Raw genomic sequence first — 20,238 nt, 5'->3', positions numbered from 1 at the left:
CCATTTTCAAAGCCTGATAGGTAATAGGAGACAAGTAACAGGTGAAGCAGGCAAGAAATAGGAGACCCCTGGCAATGAGTTTCACAGGAAATAATGAAACCAAGATGTTATTTGAGAAGTTACACTGCCAATAGTCCTAAAGTTATCCCAACCACATAAAGCCAGGTCGCCTTTGTGGACACAGGAAACTGAAGCCTGTAAGACTCTCACAAGCTCCAGTGCCAGCTCAGAGAATGCTGGATTCCCTCCAAAGAGAAGTTTCAGCAAGAACAAATCTTATAAAGGAATGATCACCAAGAGTTCGAAGTTCTTTCTCTTGACAATACCCTAGCAACAGATTCATTTTCACAGAAAACTCCAAACTTGAATAGTTTGGGGAAATTCCTCTAAAACCAGCTTTACAAAGCAGTAGCCTTCCCAATTCTGGGGTCCTGTACACCTTAAGTTGAAATGTGTGGATTCTCTGCTCTTACTTTATTGACTGTCCTCAGTACTCACCTCTCTGGAGATATCCACGTTGTCTTTGGAACACATTATTCTCTTTCTCTCCTCATGTTCCCTAAATAAAACTGTTTCGCTTCACAGTTCATCTCCTGAAATGAGAATGAAGCAGGAAAACATGGGCAGAGGTCAGCACTGACTTTTCCTGCAAAGAACAATCCAGCCTTAAGGCCACAGCAACCTGAGAACTCCAGGAGAGGGGTCAAGGCCTCACTTAGATAACCTGGTCAAGGTGTTTTGTTGTATGATAGATATATCCACTAAAGAATTACTGCTGCATATTTTTTCTTCCTTCAGCTTACAAACAATCTGTAAGAGGGCACTTTGAAATATGCAAAGAGGCTTTATCCTCCTTTAATGTTTCTTACCAGGTCTAATATTTTCCTTGGTGGTTGAAAAATGATTTAAATAAGAATTTGGGAGGGGAAGAGAGAGAGAGAGAGAACAAGTGTTAAGGATCTTGCCTTGCATACTGCTTAGCTGTTTGATCCTAGGACTGAACAAAAACCTCTGGTGTCACCCCCCACCCATACCCACCCACACACACACAAGTTTCTGTTTATATCTTTAGTCTGGAAATTATTTGTATACTGTGAGATAAGGATTGGATTGGAATGGGAAGGAATGGGAGTGAAGATAGACGGTCGGCAACTACACCACCTCTGCTTCACTGATGACATCGTTCTAACAACACCAAACATTAGCCAAGCAGCGCAAGTGCTGGCCGACTTCGACTGTGACTGTGGAAAGGTCAGACTGCAGCTGAATCTTAATAAGACAATGTTCATGAAAAACGAACTAGTCCCTGACGTTCCATTTGCTCTCAACGGAATGAACATCTCCGAATGCAGCAGCTATGTGTACCTGGGTTGAGAACTCAACATGAGGAACGACTTGGCGCCAGAACTGCGCAGGAGGAAGAGAGCAGCGTGGAATGCCTTCAAGAGCGTCGAAGAAGTGGTTAAGAGGACAAAGAACTTCTGGCTCCGGGCACATCTTTTCAACTCCACCATTTTTCCTGCACTAACATATGCCTCAGAGACCTGGGCCCTACACAAACAGGATGAGAATGCTATTCAGGTATCCCAAAGAGGAATTGAAAGAGCTATGCTAGGAGTATAGCTCAAGTGAGAGAAGGAATCCGGAGTTCCGACCTCCAACGACAATCAAGAATCAGGGATGCTGTCTTTGCCAAGGCGTCAAAAATCAGATGGGCTGGACAAGTAATGCGATTCAGAGACAACCGCTGGACTAGAGCTGTTACCAACTGGATTCCACAGGACGTCAAAAGACCACGTGGCGCTCACCAAGATGGTCAGACTTCTTTGTCAAAGCCCTCAGTGAACATTTTGAGGCTCTTCCTATTCCTGGAGCAAGCAAATATCATTGGGTAACAATAGCATGCGACAGGGACAAATGAAGAGGTTACTGGCGCCCACTCGAGCAAATCAGAGATCAACGGGTGACAAGTGACAAGTGACATCCTTCCTTTTCTTCCATTTTGGCAAAGCAGCTCCATTTGTAGAATAGCATTTTCTCCCCTCTTATATGAAGTGTCCAGTTTTTCATACATTATTGCAGGATAACATAGCCTCTGGTAGTTTAGGTTTATTGGGTTACTCCCACCACAGTGCTTCCATTCCTCTGTATTTATTTGTAGCTTCTTTCTTAATGTTCTGTTGACTTGTGTATATTGTTTTTCTCTTCTCCTTGAGTCCTTTGCATAGTTTATTCAAAGCTATGTCCTTTTTGTATAGACACAAGAAGACAATATTATGCTTTTGTAACTTGGGGTTTAATTGGCCTCGAATATTATTCCCTCCCGGGCATCTGCTTTTTTGACTTAAGCCTCAGTTGCCCTCAGTTCCTAACACCCCAAAAGCAGGGTCCTGACGAGGGATGGGACGGATCCAGGGCAAGCAGTGACTTATGTGCTACCCTGGCATCAAGATGGGCCTGGCCAAAGTGCCTAATTCTTAACTATAAGTTAAGAGCTTGATCATAGACAAATGCTGTCATGATCCAAAAGTAATGATGAGACTAGGACCCTGCTAGGGATAGGAAAGACTGATTGGCCTGAGCACTGTAGTCTGAGATCGAGATGGCCCCAGGAGAGCAATTCTATAAGCTTTAATGCATTTCTTATTGTGTCCATACAAAATGATTAATATTATGAATTCTTATATGTTTGCTGGATGAGGAGAGAAGAAACACACTCATGGGACTCCGCCCTTGGGTGGATCCTCCTGCTGAAAGAGAATCAGTCCTAGGAGAAGCATCCCCTGAGGGAAAGGAACTTTACTCCTATTGATTGTGACCACACCTATGAGTATACCCCAACCCCCTCATGCTGGGGGGATTTAATTAGGCTGTAAGAGTGGGTTCGGGGCCAGATCCACAGATCCTGAGAGAGATCGAGAGCCGGGAGAGAAGCAGAGAGAGAGAATGAAATAAACTGATCAAGCAACCAGTTTGGCCTTCTTCCTTCTGTCGCCTGCCCTTGACCAACAGCCATACACAGCGGTTCCAGAGCACCGAACGTAGGTGGTGAGACAGAGCTGCCAGGAGAGCCTGCGAGTGCACACGCCCGTCGGCGTACTTTAGTTTTTTACACATTATATTTCCTTTTACATTTGTTTTTGGTCCACACCCAGCAGTGCTCAGGGAACTCTCCTGGTGGTGCTCAGGGGACTATATGTGGTATCAGGGATCAGCCTGGAGTCAACCACATAAAAGGCAAACAGCTTACCCCTTGTACTATGTCTCCAGCCTTAAATTTCCATTTTGACCTGGGTTTATTTGAGTGTTATCTATTCTGTCACATTTTTCTATTATTCTATCCTTGCACCAATATCACTGTCACTGTCATCCCATTGCTCATTGATTTGTTCAAGCGGGCACTAGTAATGTCTCTCATTGAGAGATGTTACTCATTGAGAGACTTATTGTTACTGTTTTTGGCATATCCAATACACATGGGTAGCTTGCCAGGCTCTGCTGTGCGGGCTTGATACTCTCGGTAGCTTGCCAGAGAGGAGGGGCAGAGGAATCGAACTCGGGTTGGCCGCATGACAGGTGAACCCCCAACCGCTGTGCTATCGCTCCAGCCCCTGCACCAATATAGCATCTTAATTATTATAGCTTCGTAGTAAATTTTGATATAAGGTCAGCAAGTACTTGACTACATTTTTCTTTAAAATTGTAATGATTTTTTTATCAATCAGGCAATTAAATTTATTGTTAGAGATTATTTTCATAATAACTTTCAGAGAGATTAAGCAATTTTCCAAAGGTCACAAAGTCAAAATGGAAGACTACAGTCAGTCCGTTGTTCATTGATTTGCTTGAGCAGGCACTAGTAACGTCTCCAGGTAGCTTGCCTAGAGGGACAGAGGAATTGAACCCGGGTCGGCCACATGCAAGGCAAACGCCCTACCTGCTGTGCTATCGCGCCAGTCCAAAATGGAAGACTATAAACCCAAATCTGCTTAAAACAGAGCTCTTTCAATGATTTCCATAGGTCCTACCTTCTTAAGGCCAAATAGATGGCTTTTTAGGCAAAGAGTAGTGGTCAGAGAATCAGGAGTGAGAAAAGAAAGGTAAGTGTACCAGAGTAGTTTGGGTTTGGTCTCTGGAATATAGACTTTGCCAGTAAAGGGACTTGTCCAGTAGAACTTGGACTTGTCCAGCAGAACTGGAAAAGAATGAAAGGAATGGCCCCGAGAGAAAACCCTGCCCAGGTGTGGGCCCCCCAAAATCCATAGACACACCCTGTTATTTTCCAGGCTGAGCAGGAAAATGTGGCACAGCCTCAAAGGTGGCCCCTACAGTTGCTTTAGTGCTGGGGATTGTGACAATAGTGGCGGGGTGCTACTGGGTAGGGGTGAATAGAAGTCAGGCACCATCCTGCCCCCCTTGCCTGATTAAGAGACCCTAATCCGCTTGTGGGAGATTAAGGACAGGCTGGGAGTTCCCACACCCATGCCCCGGGCAAGCAAAGAAGATCTGTGGGAGGGCGTAGGAGGCTCGCCCCTGTGACCCCTCACCAGGGCCCTGGCCCCCAGCCAGTCCGGACTTCGCGGTGAGTGGAAAGGCCCTCCCACCCGCTATCCAGGTCCCCTTTGCCCTAGACTGACTGTGCATAGGTGTGGGCATGCCCCGCTGCCCCCCCCCCGCAAATCCAAGATCAACGACACAGAGTAGCGGCTGGGGAAGGAGGACTCGGGATGACTATTACTCTCCGCTGTTACTTTGACACCCAAAAGTCGTCCAAAGACGCAGAGTGGTGCGGCGGCAGGGGTGGGCTTTGAGAAGCTGGAGGTGGGGCGGGAGCCGCGGGGAGAGCCGGGTGAGCGCGTGCTGACCCTGCCCAGTTTCCACCCGCAGGCCCGGCCATGGCGCGCGGCCCCGCGCCCCGGCTACTGCTGCTGCTGTTGCTGCTGCTGCTGGCGCCGCCCGCCGCGGTCCCCGCCGCGTTCACCGTCGGGGTGCTAGGCCCTTGGGCGTGCGACCCCATCTTCGCCCGCGCCCGGCCGGACCTGGCGGCCCACCTGGCCGCCTCTCGTCTGAACCGCGATTCCGAGCGGGCCGGGGGTCCCCGATTCGAGATCGCGCTGCTGTCCGAGCCCTGCCGGACTGCCGGCTCGCTGAGGGCGCTGGCTGGGGGGCTGGGCCGCGTGTCGGCGCTCGTGGGCCCGGTGAACCCTGCAGCCTGCCGGCCCGCCGAGCTCCTGGCCCAGGAGGCGGGGGTGGTGCTGGTGCCCTGGGGCTGCCCCGGGACGCAGGCTGCCGGCACCACGGCCCCCGCGTTGACCCCCGCGGCCGACGCCCTCTACGCCCTCCTGCGCGCGTTCCGCTGGGCGCACGTGGCCCTGGTCACCGCCCCCCAGGACCTCTGGGTGGAGGCGGGTCGTGCACTGTCCGTCGCACTAAGGGCCCGGGGCTTGCCCGTAGCTCTGGTGACCTCCATGGAGTCTTCGGACCTGACAGGAGCCCAGGAGGCCCTGAGGAGGATCCGGGACCGTCCCAGCATCCGAGGTAGGCTCGGCGCCGGGGGCGCCGGGATTGGTGGTCGCCCAGACGGCGGGTCAGGGCGCTGAGTGGCATCTGTCCTGCCTGCAGTGGTGATCATGGTGATGCACTCGGTGTTGCTGGGCGGCGAGGAGCAGCGCAGCCTGCTGGAAGCCGCGGAGGAGCTGGGCTTGGCCGACGGCTCCCTGGTCTTTCTGCCCTTCGACACGATCCACTACGCCTTGTCACCCGGCCAGGACGCTTTGGCCGCCCTTGCCAACAGCTCCCAACTGCGCAAGGCCCACGACGCCGTGCTCACACTCACCCGCCACTGTCCGCCAGGGGGCAGTGTGCTGGGCAGTCTTCGGAGGGCCCAGGAGCAGCGGGAACTGCCCCCTGATCTCAATCTGCAGCAGGTAAGAGGGATGGAGAGGGTCGAAACGGAGAGAAGGTGGAGGTCATGGGGGAGAGGACGCGGGGGCCAAAGGCTGGGGGTGGAGGTGGGGTCACTGAGATGAGAGAGTGAACCTAAACGGAAGGGAAATGATTGGAATCGATGGAATGAGAGGAGACCGCCAGTTGGGAGAGCTATTAACAGGTTACCTGGCGTGTCCGAGTAATATAGACGCCATGGCTTTGCTTGGGACATCTTAGTGTCTTAGAATTGCGTCAAAGAGCAAGCATCGGAGACGTCGCCTGCCCACTTTTTGTAACTCTTTGCAGGCAACTTCAAACTAGAGTAGCCCCAGGGCCTACCACCTACGGTTGGTGGAAGGGGAAGGCATGAGACCAGCATCCACAGTTCAGAAGAGTTTTCTCTGCTAGAATGAAGCTTAAGTTAACGAAGCTAACTTAAGTAAAAAAAAAAAAAGCAGAAACAACCACTTAGATCCACAGCTTATTCCCCACAATCTACTAATACCCAGGGTCCCCCTGAGAACCCAGAATCCCAGTTCAGATCATCAAGTTCCCCTCCCATTTACAAAAGAGGCTGCTAGAGGTCACCCAGAAGAAGGGAACTTTGATATCAGTGGGCCATAAACTAAGCGCCAGAAGGACCCAGCTCAAGAGGGAGCAGATGAAAGAGGGCTGCCAGTCAAGGGTGATTGAAATACCCCTGATCTCCTCGATGGGGATTTAGGGCAGGTAGTATGGAGAAAGAAGGAACACAACAAGGAGAAGAGTTAGGAACTGTGGTTAATGAAGGATGGAGGGCAGGTGGAGAAGAGGAGAAGTAAAGTAGAGAGGAAATGTTCTTTAATTCTCAGTAAGTAGCTTCTTACAAGCTTCTACCTCTCTCTTCTATCTTCTTTGAATTGCTAGCTCCTCTGGATCCCTACACTCTTGTCCTTTGATTGTATTGCCAGTAGTACCATTACCTCCCTGCTGTACCTCCTTTTCCCGGGATAAGTCTGATACATTGAGGCACAGTCACTTCTGGAAGCTGCCTCCTCCTCCCTGGCCTGGACTCTGGTTGACTTCCCTGTTTCTTGTAGCTCCCTTATCCACTTGTTGCACTGCCCTCCCATCCTGTCTTCCTCTGTCACTAGATGCAAGGTTCTGTGGACAGGGACTTGTGAGAGTTGGGAGCTGGGAATAATAAAGGCTGGATAAGCTCTGCTATTAGCTTTAAGAGAAAAGAAGAAGAAGAAATAGAAACCAATAAAAAGAAAGCTTTCAGGTAAATAGCATAGATGATAATATTTAAAATACATTGCAGAGGGGACTGGAAAGATGGTACAGCAGGTAGGGTGCTTGCATTGCATGTAGCCGGCCTGGTTAAATTCCCAACACCACATATGGTTCTCCCAGTTCCCTTTAGGAGTGATTCCTAAGCACACCTAGCATGGCCCTGTCAAAAATATTAATAAAATTAAATATATGCATGGCAAGGAATAGGAAAGGAAAAGGTCATGAGTGGTGGAGAGTTAAAAATAGCCAATAGTGAAGAAATCCCCCAAATTCTGAAGGTCAATGGTGGAATAGCTGATGGGGAGAGAGAAAGAAGTAGCTTCTGGAGAGAAGGGGAAAAGCTATCCAATGAGAAGAGAAAGAGGCAATCAGTCAGGAAGGAGGAAGAAATAGTCAATAGGGAGAGACCTGGGGACCCATCAAGTAGGAGAGGCAAGCAATGAGACAGTGACAGGAAAGGCCAGGGCTGGGGGTCATTTTCTGGGTAATTACCTTGCAGCTTGAGCCTCTGTTCTTCTCCAGGTATCCCCACTCTTTGGCACAATTTACGATGCAGTCCTCTTACTCGCACAGGGCGTGGCGGGAGCACGTGTGGCTGCAGGTGGTGGCTGGGTGTCAGGAGCCGCTGTGGCCCGCCACGTTTGGGATGCCCGGGCAGTTGGGTTCTGTGGACTCCTGGGAGGAGCTGAGGAGCCTCCTTTTGTGCTGCTGGACACAAATGCAGTGGGAGACCGACTGTATGCTACGTACATGCTGGACCCAGCCCAGGGCCACCTCCGTTGGTCTGGGACCCCTGTGCATTTCCCTAGAGGGGGACAGGGGCCTGGGCATGACCCATCATGCTGGTTTGACCCAGACAACATCTGCAATGGAGGTAAGGGAAAGCACCCCAATCCCCACTGGGACAGTCTCCTAGGACCTTCCATGAGGAGGTGAAAGAGAATAAAGTCTAGTTCTGTAATTCTCCTTCAAGGCCCTTCCACGTCCTCATCAGACCTCTGATTTACACAGAGCTTCTCTCTTGCCAATTCCCCACACCACTCTTAGAGCTTTGCTGGCATTCCCAGATGCTCCCCTTCTCCAAGGACGTGGTTTTTCCTCTAGATCTCTATTCCCATTTTCCACCCTCCTTCCCTTAGAGCTTCAAAATTTGATAAATGCATGTCTTCCTAGAGAGGGGGGCTTCCCCTCACGCAAGGCGCTCAGTCTCCCTCCTCTCCCTACCCCTGTAGGAGTGGAACTAGGTTTGGTCTTCATCGGCTTCCTTCTGGTGCTTGGGATGGGGCTGACAGGGATCTACCTGACCCATCATGTGAGGTGAGTAGGAGAGTGAGGTAAGTAGGAGGTGAGCTTGACTCTCCATGTGATTTTGTGGCAAAGAAGGGCCCTGACTAGAAGTGAAGCGATTTTTGGAGTGGGGAGAAGATCCTAGAGGGCTGGCAGAACTTTCTGTGGGCAGGGTGTGGGTGGCTCTTCATTCTTGAGCCAGCATATTCCTAGCCAGCATATTCCTTGCTGACCCCTTCTCAAGGACTTGGACTCCCTTTGTGGAAATCACTTTCACCCCCTCCTACCAGGCACCGCTTACGTCATATCCAAATGGTCTCAGGCCCTAACAAGATCATCCTGACTCTGGACGACATCACTTTCCTTCCCCCACCAGGAGGAAGCTCTGGAAAGGTCTGGGGACTGGGACTAGGTGGGGGTGGGGGTGGGCGTGTGGCTAATAGGGGTGGATGGGGAGGGTATTGGTGGCTGGGAGTGAGGTTATATCTGTCCTCTCCCTGGGTTTCTGCCAGGACTAGCGAAACCCCCACCCGGAATATGAGAAGACCTGCTTTCTATCGTTGCTGTCTCAGTCTGAACTCTGGGGATCAGTGTCCCGAAGAGTTTAATTAAATTAACAGCCCTTGTACTCACAGCTTTCTGGGGCAATGTGAGATTCCATCCAACAACAAATGAGTATATTTGTTTTGTAATTGTGAAGTGCACTTGGGAAATGATGTCATTATTACTTTCCCTAACTGGACTCCTTCAGTTCTCCTGCTCTATCTCCAGAACTCAGCCTGATCTCAACCCACTGTTCTAACCCCCCAGTATATCTATCTCTCTAAATATCTATCTATACTTACATACACACATATGTTTTGTTTTGTTTGATATATATACATATATATATATATAAAACACTGTAGCACTGTCATCCCGTTGTTCATCGATTTGCTCAAGTGGGCACCAGTAATGTCTCCATTGTGAGACTTGTTACTGTTTTTGTCATATCTAATATGCTATGGGTAGCTTGCTGGGCTCTCCGAGAGGGAAGGAGGAATCGAACCTGGGTCGGCTGCATGCAAGGCAAACTCCCTACCCGCTGTGTTATCACTCCGGTCCCTATAAACATGTGTGTGTGTGTGTGTGTGTGTGTGTATGCATATATATATATGTTTTGGTTTTGGGCCACACCTAGCTGTGCCCAGGGTTTACTCCTGGCTCTGCACTCAGGGAATACTCCTGGTGGGGTTGAGGACCATATGGGATTCTGGGAATTTTCATGGGTTTACCAAAATAAACTCCCTACCCGCTGTGCTATCACTCCAGCCCAAACTCACAGTATATTTTGATTCCTTGTCCTGACCTCTACCTTCCAGGTGGCTCAGGGGAGTCGATCAAGTCTCACAGCCCGAAGCATATCAGACATTCGCAGTGGTCTCAACCAGCCCCCCAACAGTTCCAACATTGGCCTGTATGAGGTGAGCCTGGTCCCCAGGGAGGCTGTCTTTTCCTGGAGGGCAGTGAGAGGAGGGAGACTCAGGTCTAGGAGGCATGTGGTGGTATCATGTTCTGCAGGCTCCAGGAAACAGGTAGAAATGATCTAGGAAGAGGTGAGGTGACTTTGATGCCTCAAAAGGGAGCATTAGAGAAATGGAAAGTCCAGGATTTACCTATAGCCACTATCCAGGTCAGTGACTAGAGGTGAGAGGCATGAGGAGGCAGGAAGCATGCTGGTCACCGATGCTACTCGGTAGCCTCCCCTGGCCAAGTCTGCAAGTGAGTGAAGAGCACAGGCCTCCCTGGAAAGGTTGGGGTGGATGGGCACCTGACATATATTTTGTATAGTCACAAAAAGCACATCTTCTAGATGTAGATTGTTCAGGATGAGGAGTTTCCGGAAGGGACTCCCTAACCCACGCCATACCAGCATCTTGGCTCCCTAAATCAGATCAGATTCAGAAACAGCCAGCCTGACAGGGGGAAAAGAAAGTCATGAAAGGTCAGCAAATCTGAATGGGGTAAATGGATGAGCGATAATGAGAGCAGATTCAGAGACAAGATCAAGAGAGAGCGCACATTAGAGTTCCCGAGTGCCAGGGCAGGGAGAAAATGCCCAGGCTCCTATGTTACCTCCAATCCTCACATTTTTCAGGGGAGTACTCTTCTCATTTGGTCAGAGTTTTTTTTGTCAATTTTTCATTGTATGGGATTACCATGTTCCATGAAGGATATTTAGTGTCTGTCTGTCCACAAAACAGCCTCCCATTTGGGTAACAAATATAAATCGCACTGTATAGCACTGTTGTCCTGTTGTTCATCAATTTGCTCAAGCGGGCACCAGTAACATCTCCATTGTGACACTTGTTGCTACTGTTTTTGGCATATCGAATAACGCCACGGGTAGCTTGCCAGGCTCTGCCGTCCAGGTGAGATACTCTTGGTATCTTGCCGGGCTCTCTGAGAGGGATGGAGGAATCGAACCTGGATCGGCCGCATGCAAGGCAAACACCTTACTTGCTGTGCTATTGCTCCAGTTCAACAAATATAAATGCCCCACATTTATTTTCAATCGTTCTTAAGGTGTCAGTACCAAACCCCCAGGATTCTCTTCAAATCCAAATCCTTACCAGCAGAAAAGACTAGCTGTGTAATTTGAAAGATCTAGAGCAAAATAAAGTGCTCATTCAAGATGACAAGTGCGGCTCACTGAAGCAAGCTCAGGCCCTTGCAAGCATGGCGACCGTGAGGCCACACAGACCCGTGAACAGGCCTTGCCACAGATAAGGACAGTGAGGCCTGGTGACTGGAGGGCAGCTGCCTGTGCATCATATTTGGTCTGTCCAAAGGCCTGGTCTCCCCAGACTCTTCATTCCTTGCACAGTGCTCTCTCTCTCGTGGCAACAGACAGTTATGAGGACTGTTCATCAGTGACCTTTGTGGGGGTAAGGGCCCACTTAAATAGGCTGTTAGTATGTACATCTGGGGTAATGAGGACAGCCACGTGACATGAAGCTCTCTTTCTCAGCTAACTGACGCAGACTGGCAAACCACAAGCTCACCCTCCCCAAGGCTCCATTATACATTTGGAGGATATATACTGAGACAACGGGCCAATAGAAATGAGGGGACTCCAGGGTTCTTGCCATCAAGACCTTTTAATAAAACTGAATTTCCTCTTCCCACTGCTCTGTTTCAGGGAGATTGGGTTTGGCTAAAAAAACTCCCAGGGAGTCAGCACATAGCGATCCGCCCAGCAACCAAGACAGCCTTCTCCAAGGTGAGAGTTGGATCCAGGTGATGGGGGTAACGGGGATGGGGTGGTCATGATTTTTTCCCTCCTTTTCTTCTTCTTGCTGGTGGTTATAAATCCAGGGGAGCATCAGGACATCCAGTCCCAGAGTTGCCCCTTATACAATATTGGAAGATAGTACAGCAGGTAGGGTGCTTTCCTTGTGTGCAGGGAGCCCAGATTCAATGCCCAGCATGCCCAGGCACTGCCAGGAGTAATTCTGGAGGTCAGAGCCAGGAGTATTGGATGTGGCCCAAAAACAAAAACAAAAATCACACACAAGTTCCCTTTTTGTCAATATCAATTAGGATCACCCTTCAGGCCGGGAAATAGCTCAGCCGTAGAGCCTGTGCTTTCCTGTGTGAAACCCTGGGCTCAGCACCACCTAAGAAATCACCTTTTCCCTTCCTTTCCTTTTGTTCTCATGGCAACAACCAGGGTTTGAACACCTTAGTTGTAAAAGTCCCATACATGGTTATGACACCAGGGCTCGCAAACAACAGTATGACCAGGTTTGTACTCAGCATGCGGACAGTGCGAGGAATCAAACTCTTGGTCTCATGCCTGCAAGACAGATGGTCTACTACCGAGTCACATCCCTGGACCCATCATAACACTAGTTTTTCCCTTTGGTGTTCTTGTCAAAACTTGCAATTGTACATTCATCTCTGTGCTTGCTTATTTTTTTTATCTACCTCCCTCACATATTGGGTAAGGTAAGGCTTATTCCTGTCTCTGTTGTTTTTCCAGTATCCAACAGTGTCTAACAGAGATCAATGAATGTTGAGTGAGAGAAAATTAAAAAGGATTTCCGGTGATGTAGGTGGGCCTGCTTAATGCATACTTAATGAAGTGAAAAAGTTGACAGAGACTATATACAAGTTTGTTTTTATTTTTCCAAATTAAAGCTTTATTCCTCCTCAACACCATGAAGGTCTTTGCCTGGCCCCTTGGTCTAGAGGCAGCATAACTTCAATAGAATTCAATGCACCCACTATTTTTTTTATTACTTTGGGGGGCACACACAGCTGTGCTCAGGGCTTACTCTTAGCTCTGCACTCAGGGATCACTCCTGTAAGGCTCCAGGGACCATATGGGGTGCTGGGGGTTGACTCTGGGCCAACTTAAGTGCCCTACCTACTAATCTATTTCTCCAGCCTCTATTTTTGTTTCTTTGGTGGGGAGGGGAGGAGCTCCAAAGTGTTACCTGGAAGGTCTGGGTGCCCACCCATGATTCTTAGTCAACCAGTGAAGGGCTCAATGAGTTTCTAAAGACACAGGAGTTTCCCCCTCTGGCATCCCCTCTGGATCTGTGAGAGTGCAAGGATGTGATGCTGCTTGGACCTGTGGTACCAGGGATATTTGGGCCACCCAGGGGGATGTGAATCTCCTGGTAATGCTCAGGATGGGGCCGGGATTGAACAGATGCATAACTGCTATATTTACTATCTTCTGGGCCCTTGTTTCTTTCTTTTTTGTTTTCTATTTGTTTATTTGTTTGTTTTGCCACATCTGCCAGTGCTCAGGCCTTGCTCCTAGCTCTGTGTTCAGGGTTCACTCCTGACAGGGCTCAGAGAACCACATGAGGTACTGGGAAATGAACCCCTGTCAGCTGTGTACAAGGCAACTGCCCTACTCTGCTGCACTATCGCTCCAACTCTTCTTTCTTCTTTTTTCTGTTTTTGTTTTTATTTGTTTGCTTCTATTTGGGGGCCACACCTGTGATGTTCAGGATTACTCCTGTGTTTAAGAGTTAATACTGGCAGTGCTCAGGGGAACATATGCAATTGAAGTGCAAGGCAAACGCCCTACCCACTGTACTTTCTCTCCAGCTCTTGTTTCATGTTTTAATCTAATTTTTTTTTGCCTCCTCTGCCATGCTGGGGCCCCCAGATTTACGCTCAGTGGTGGGAGGAGGCCATGTGGAGCTGGAAATTGAACCTTCGTCCTGTGATGCTGATCGTGCTCCAGTCCTTTGAGCTATCGATCTGGCCCCCCAAGTGGCCATTTTATAACTTTTATTTTTTTAATGAAAAGACCCCTGTGTTATTTGTGGACCAAAGAAAGGCTAGAGAAGATACCCATCACCCTTTCGCAGCAGGCCCAAATTAAGGTGGGGGGCACTCACCAAATCAGGAACTGTGTCCCATCAGCTCCGGGAGCTCCGGCACGACAACGTTGCCCTCTACCTGGGGCTCTTCCTGGCGGGGCCTGCGACCCAGCCCGGGGCCCCGGGGGACGGAGTGCTGGCTGTGGTCTCCGAGCACTATGTCCGGGGCTCCCTCCACGACCTCCTGGCTCAGAGAGACATAAAGCTGGACTGGATGTTCAAGTCCTCCCTCCTGCTGGACCTCATCAAGGTGTGGCGGCGGCTGGCCGGGGAGCGGGGCGAGGGCCAGGCCCCGCGGCCGCGGCTGCCGCTGACCCTCCCTTCCAGGGCATGCGGTACCTGCACCACCGCGGCCTGGCCCACGGGAGGCTGAAGTCGCGGAACTGCGTGGTGGATGGGCGGTTCGTGCTTAAAGTCACCGACCATGGCCACGGGCGCCTGCTGGAAGCGCAGCGGGTGCTGCCACCGCCCCCCAGCGCCGAGGGTAGGCGTCCCCAGTCCCCGCAGACCCGGGTCCCCGTTCTTTCCAGGACTCAGCCTGCCGCCCCTCCTTCCGCTCTGTCTTGCCACCGATGTCCACTGGGGACAACTTCCACTACCGAACTGGCGCGGCTAGGCCGGCTGGAGGGCAGAGCCGTGGCGGGGTCGCGCCCTGAAGTGCCCCTGTACCCCGCCCACTTCGGGGCTCTTTGACCAGATGGGCCGGGGCGGAGCTTTTCCCCGGACGCCCTCCCTGCACCCACGGGACTAGGCCCTATCTAGCGCCCGGCTTTCTGGAAGGATCTCCAGGGGACAGCTGAGGGCGCAGTGTCAGACGAGTGGGCAAGGGTGGGGGTGGGGTGCCGGTCTGAGCCTGGGCTTTCTGGGGGCACGTGACGCTGTGCTCAGCCCTCCCCGGCTCCTCCTCGCCCCCAGACCAGCTATGGACAGCCCCAGAACTGCTGCGGGACCCTGCCCTGGAGCGCCGGGGGACCCTGGCTGGTGATGTCTTTAGCCTGGCCATCATCATGCAGGAGGTTGTGTGCCGCAGCGCCCCCTATGCCATGCTGGACCTCACTTCCCAGGGTAAGGCCGCCCCTGACAGGCCTGGCTCTGCCCAACTGACCCTGTCTAGCACTTTCCTCTATCTCCCTACAGGCCTGTGTTGGGAGTTACCCCGCTTTTCCTCAAAGAGGGAATCTAGCAGGTCTGGTTGTGAAGAGCAGAGCATTAGGATGAGAGGAGATGGCTCTCAGTGGCCTGACCCCAACCTGCTCCTCCACCAGTGGAGCAGGTTTCCCTGTTTCTTTTCTTTTCTTTTCTTTTCTTTTCTTTTCTTTTCTTTTCTTTTCTTTTCTTTTCTTTTCTTTTCTTTTCTTTTCTTTTCTTTTTTGCTTTTTGGGTCACACCCAGCGATGCTCAGGGGTTACTCCTGGCTTTGCACTCAGGAATCATTCCTGGCGGTGCTCAGGAGACCATATGGGATGCTGGGAATCGAACCCAGGTCGGCCGCATGCAAGGCAAACACCCTACCCACTGTGCTATCACTCCAGCCCCATTTCCCTGTTTCTTAAGGGTTCCCGGCTGTGGGACTTATGTGGAGGGAGAGGGGTGCAGGGCTGTTGTTGACCTAGTTCAAATCCATATTTGTCATTACTGAACTCAGTAAACAGTTTGATCATCCTATCGCTTCTCTTACGTGCAATAAATGTACATCTTTTGGCCAGTCTCCTCTTACTGTCAACTACTTCCCAGAGTTCAGAATCTTCTTGGAACTCCCAGCAGCCCTCTAATATACCTCCACTCACTGAAATTCTGATTTCGAAGGTCCGTTTCAAGCCCTCTCCTCACCCCATCTTGGGCTGCAAATCATCAGGCCAGAATCCGAACTAGCTTCTATTTCAGGCATCACTTTCTTGGTCCCCTCATCCCCCCAGAAGTGGTGCAGAGGGTGCAGAGCCCACCTCCGCTGTGTCGGCCCTTGGTGTCCATGGACCAGGCCCCCGTCGAATGCATCCAACTGATGAAGCAGTGCTGGGCAGAGCAACCAGATATTCGGCCCTCCATGGACCGCACCTTTGACCTGGTCAGTCACTGGGACTGGGCAAGGGCTTTGAGAAGGAAGGAGGTTGGCAGGCAGGTTGGAGAAATATCTCTAAGGGCTCGAACCCGGCAAGCACAAGGTCATGAGTTCAATCCCTACACTATATGGGTCCCCTAGCATTGCCAGGTACAGCTATACAGGCTGAGTATCCCTGGGGGGAGGGGGCAGAAAGTCTGTGAAGGCCCAAATAAAATAAATATAATAAAGAAAAGGAGGTTGGCATGACCTGACTTTCCAGACTACATCCTAAGAGCTGTATTGAGGATGTAGTTCGGTGGTGCAAGAGTTAGAAGGGGGCTGAGGAACCTTTAGAGTGGGATTACAGTTCTGAGTGAGAGAATGATTTACTTCCATTTAAATAACAGTTATCGAGAACAAAGTTTGTGCTTGGTCTGGTGTTGAAAGGATGATCCCAGACCTGGGTGAGCTGGGGTCCAGAGCCCTTTTGATTCCTAGCTGAGGAGAACCAGCCTGTCAGAATCCCCTTTCCAGTCTGTGGCCTCTGAATGTTTGGGAACGCTGTGCCCCATCACCTGGGGTGCCTAGTGAGCGGAAGATGAATGGAGGGGAGAGGACTGGGCATAGGGTCGCTGAGTGAAGGCAGCCGGGCCCTCAGCTTCCTGGCCAGCTTCCTTCTCCTGCTAGTTCAAGAGCATCAATAAGGGCCGGAAGAGTAACATCATCGACTCCATGCTGCGGATGCTGGAGCAGTACTCGAGTAACCTGGAGGACCTCATCCGGGAGCGCACAGAGGAACTAGAGCTGGAGAAGCAGAAAACAGACCGGCTGCTCACACAGATGCTGCCTCCGTGAGTGTCCTGGGAAGGCAGTCGGGAAAGGCAGCTGGAACCCAGGTAGGTGACCTTGTGGCTGCTTCTCTAGATCTGTGGCTGAGGCTCTGAAGATGGGGACATCTGTGGAGCCTGAGTACTTTGAGGAGGTGACACTATACTTCAGTGACATTGTGGGTTTCACCACCATCTCCGCCATGAGCGAACCCATCGAGGTGGTAGACCTGCTCAATGATCTCTATACGCTCTTCGATGCCATCATCGGTTCCCATGACGTCTACAAGGTGGGGGCTGAGGAGGGCAAACTCACCTGCAGCTTTACTGGCCCCAGCCCAGGTTTTCTTGCCAGGCCACCTGCCCCCGGCCACCAGCCCAGTTCTGTTTCCAAACCCTCTTGTTCCCCAGCTCACCCGCTAGTTCCCAGTTCAGTTCCCCAGCTCACTCTTCCACATCTCTGCAGTAACCTGAGCTTAGGCCTCTGGACAAGAAAAGGGTTTTGGCCAAGAGACATAGATGCGGTACTCAGTTTGCACACATCCTTCTCCCAGGTGGAGACCATTGGAGATGCCTACATGGTGGCCTCTGGGCTGCCCCAGCGGAATGGGCAACGGCACGCAGCAGAAATTGCCAACATGGCCCTAGACATCCTCAGTGCTGTGGGCTCCTTTCGCATGCGCCACATGCCTGAGGTGCCCATACGCATCCGCATTGGCCTGCACTCAGGTAATTCCTGCACACGCATACCCCTGACACCCAGGCACACACATCTCCACCCACTTTAGGCTCTGCAGCAGGGCAAACTCCAGCAGGGGTGGGTAAGCGGACATGTCTTCAAGTCACCTTTCCGTGCCAGGCTCCCTGTTATCAAAAGAGGGTACACTGTGGGGGGAGCAGTGAATGGGGATTTGGGGGTGCTAAAGACTTCTAAGCCTCTAGATGCAACCCAGCTGCCCCCCGGGCTGTCTCCACAGGTCCGTGTGTGGCTGGCGTGGTAGGTCTGACCATGCCCCGCTATTGCCTTTTTGGGGACACAGTCAACACTGCATCTCGTATGGAATCCACTGGACTGCGTGAGTGTGAAGGGAGTGGCGGGGGGGGGGAGTGGAACATGGGATTTTATTTGGGGGCTGAGGGAATAAATGTCTTCTGATGGGTTTGAGGGAGGTGAGGCCTAGGACAGTGTCTTGTGTTGTCCCAGCCTACCGCATTCACGTGAACATGAGCACTGTGCGGATTCTCCGCGCTCTGAATGAAGGCTTCCAGGTGGAGGTGCGAGGTAAAACGGAACTCAAGGTGAGGCCGGGCCCACCTCTTCTGGATCAGAACTGGAACCAGCTCTGGCCTGGTTCTGGGTCTCTGGGATCCTCAGGATCTGGGATCCGCCCCCCTTTCCCTTGCCCAGCCTCCTAAGCGTTCCTCCCCCGTGTCTGCCCAGGGCAAGGGCACTGAGGAAACCTACTGGCTGGTGGGCAGACGTGGCTTCAACAAGCCTATTCCGGAGCCACCTGACCTGAAACCAGGGTGAGGAGCCCACATCACTACCCAGAGGGCTGATTATGGAGCACAGGCTTTGTACATCAGCCCTTCTCCGCCGTTTCTGACACACCTGGGAAGAAGTAGCAATAACTTGGGCTCTGCCATCCCTCCTTTAATCTCCCCTCAGAGCCAGCAATCACGGCATCAGCCTGCAGGAAATCCCACCAGACCGGCGCCAGAAGTTGGAGAAGGCCAGGCCTGGCCAATTTTCAGGAAAGTGACCCCCAGTCCCCGCAGGTACTACCTGCTGGCTCCCAAGGCCAACTGTCAATTTCTCCTCAGACTAAGGGTGCTCCTCACCTCTAGGACATACTCCCTGAAGGGTCCCAACCCTGCCCTCACTGCAGCACTCATGGCCTCTGACTATATGCAGGGTACAAGCCCTCTGTTTGGGTATCTGATTTAGTGAAGCAGGTTGGCTCAAACCCAATGACTTTCCTGAGGGGTACGGGAGGTGCCACGTACAGGAATTCTGGCTCAGTGGGTCTGGAGTAGTCTAAGAATGTGATCTTGGGAATCCCTATAATCGTGACTTTGCCTTTAACCCAGTGCACTAATCTGCTCCTCCCATCCACATACAAGAGCTCAAACATTTTAGGGGTTCATACTGTAAGATCAGGGCAGCCCTAGAGTTCCGTGAGAGCAGAACTTTGCCTTCTTCCTTTAAGACTCTCTGGACAAAGACCCAGTGAGCCCCCTTGGACTCCTTTCCACAATTTCCCATGGAGATGCTCCTTTTTCCCTCAGGATGATTCCAGAAGGTCCTTTTCTTGAAAGTTGCCGCTACAGAGGACAACAGTCTAGCTGATAGCAGCCTCTGTCCAGTTCTACCTCAGATGATCTGGTCCTTTACGAGCACCAGTGAGAAACCAGCTCATGTGACCTTGGGACAGTCTCCTGCACTCTCTGGGCTTGGGGTCCTGTGGCTTCAGTGGTTTCCACATCCCCTGTCGCTTGGGAGGTGAGGCGCTGGGAATCTGGCTCCCACCCTGTGCTAGAATGGGGAGGTAGAAGAGGAAGAATCCACTTTCGAGGGCCTCTCAAGACCCCATAAAGGAGGATTGTTGACTGGATGCTGCACCACTCAGAAACTGACTCTTGCTCATGTGGACACAACTAGGAAATGGGCACATGTGCAGAAAAAAGCTTCCTTTAGGCTTTGCGGAAAGGAAAGTAAACAAACTGTACCAAACTGTATTCACCAGGACCCCACAGTAAAGCCGTGTCATCCTCTAGTTATCTGGGTGCTGGTGAGCAGGCAAGGAACAGGAAATACCTGCACGTGCCAACCCCTTCCAAGAAGGAGCCCAGCTAAAGTCTGATTTGTGAAACTTGATGTCTGGAGCCAGATTTTGATGTCTGTGATTCTGGGTGTTCTTTGCCACAGCTGCTGAGCTAGACAGAAGTGAGCAGTAGTATGGGCACCGGGCTACCACATAGGTGTGGACAATCGTGTCCCTGCAGGTCTGCAGAACGAACTGGAAACCAATGACCAGGAGGAAACGAGTTGGAGAGAATGCCTGGGTAGAAGAATGAACTAAATTTCAACTCTGTGAAATGTGTTTGATGGACCAGCAGCAGCCACATTTCCTGGGAACTTGTTAGAAATGTAAAATGTCAGACTCAGACCTGTGTATGTGCAATTGATATTTGAACAAGTTCCCTCCAGTATTTACATGCATTTAAGAAGTTTTCAGGGGCAGAGCTATCAGTGGGTAGGGCGTTTGCCTTGCACATGGCCGACCTGGGTTTGATCCCCGGCATCCCATATGGTCCCCCAAGCACCATCAGGAGTAATTTCTGAATACAGAACCAGGAGTAACCCCTGAGCATCGCTGGGTGTGGCCCCAAAAGCAAAAAAAATTAATAATTAATAATAATAAATAAAAAGTTTCAGGGACTGGAGAGATAGTACTGTGGGTAGAATGCCAGGTTTCATCCCCAGTATTTCATG

General features: G+C 51.1%; 1 protein-coding gene across 1 annotated transcript; it reads left to right on the top strand.

Moving 5' to 3' along the window:
• The first annotated feature begins 4,721 nt into the window (after window positions 1-4,721).
• GUCY2D (guanylate cyclase 2D, retinal) lies at window positions 4,722-19,675 on the top strand. Its single transcript, XM_055132862.1, has 20 exons — window positions 4,722-4,786; window positions 4,888-5,538; window positions 5,623-5,927; window positions 7,726-8,077; window positions 8,436-8,520; window positions 8,781-8,883; window positions 9,852-9,953; window positions 11,672-11,752; window positions 13,918-14,124; window positions 14,202-14,358; window positions 14,790-14,939; window positions 15,791-15,939; window positions 16,603-16,766; window positions 16,840-17,032; window positions 17,297-17,471; window positions 17,720-17,818; window positions 17,947-18,041; window positions 18,184-18,269; window positions 18,412-18,521; window positions 19,032-19,675. The coding sequence occupies exons 2-19, from the start codon at window positions 4,896-4,898 to the stop codon at window positions 18,503-18,505; spliced, it is 3,240 nt and encodes a 1,079-aa protein (XP_054988837.1). The 5' UTR covers window positions 4,722-4,786; window positions 4,888-4,895; the 3' UTR covers window positions 18,506-18,521; window positions 19,032-19,675.
• The last annotated feature ends 563 nt before the right edge of the window (window positions 19,676-20,238 follow it).

This window comes from Sorex araneus, chromosome 3, assembly GCF_027595985.1.
Source record: "Sorex araneus isolate mSorAra2 chromosome 3, mSorAra2.pri, whole genome shotgun sequence".
Taxonomy (NCBI): domain Eukaryota; kingdom Metazoa; phylum Chordata; class Mammalia; order Eulipotyphla; family Soricidae; genus Sorex; species Sorex araneus.
Note: the sequence above shows the minus strand (reverse complement) of the source record. Positions and strands in the feature narration are given on the sequence as shown.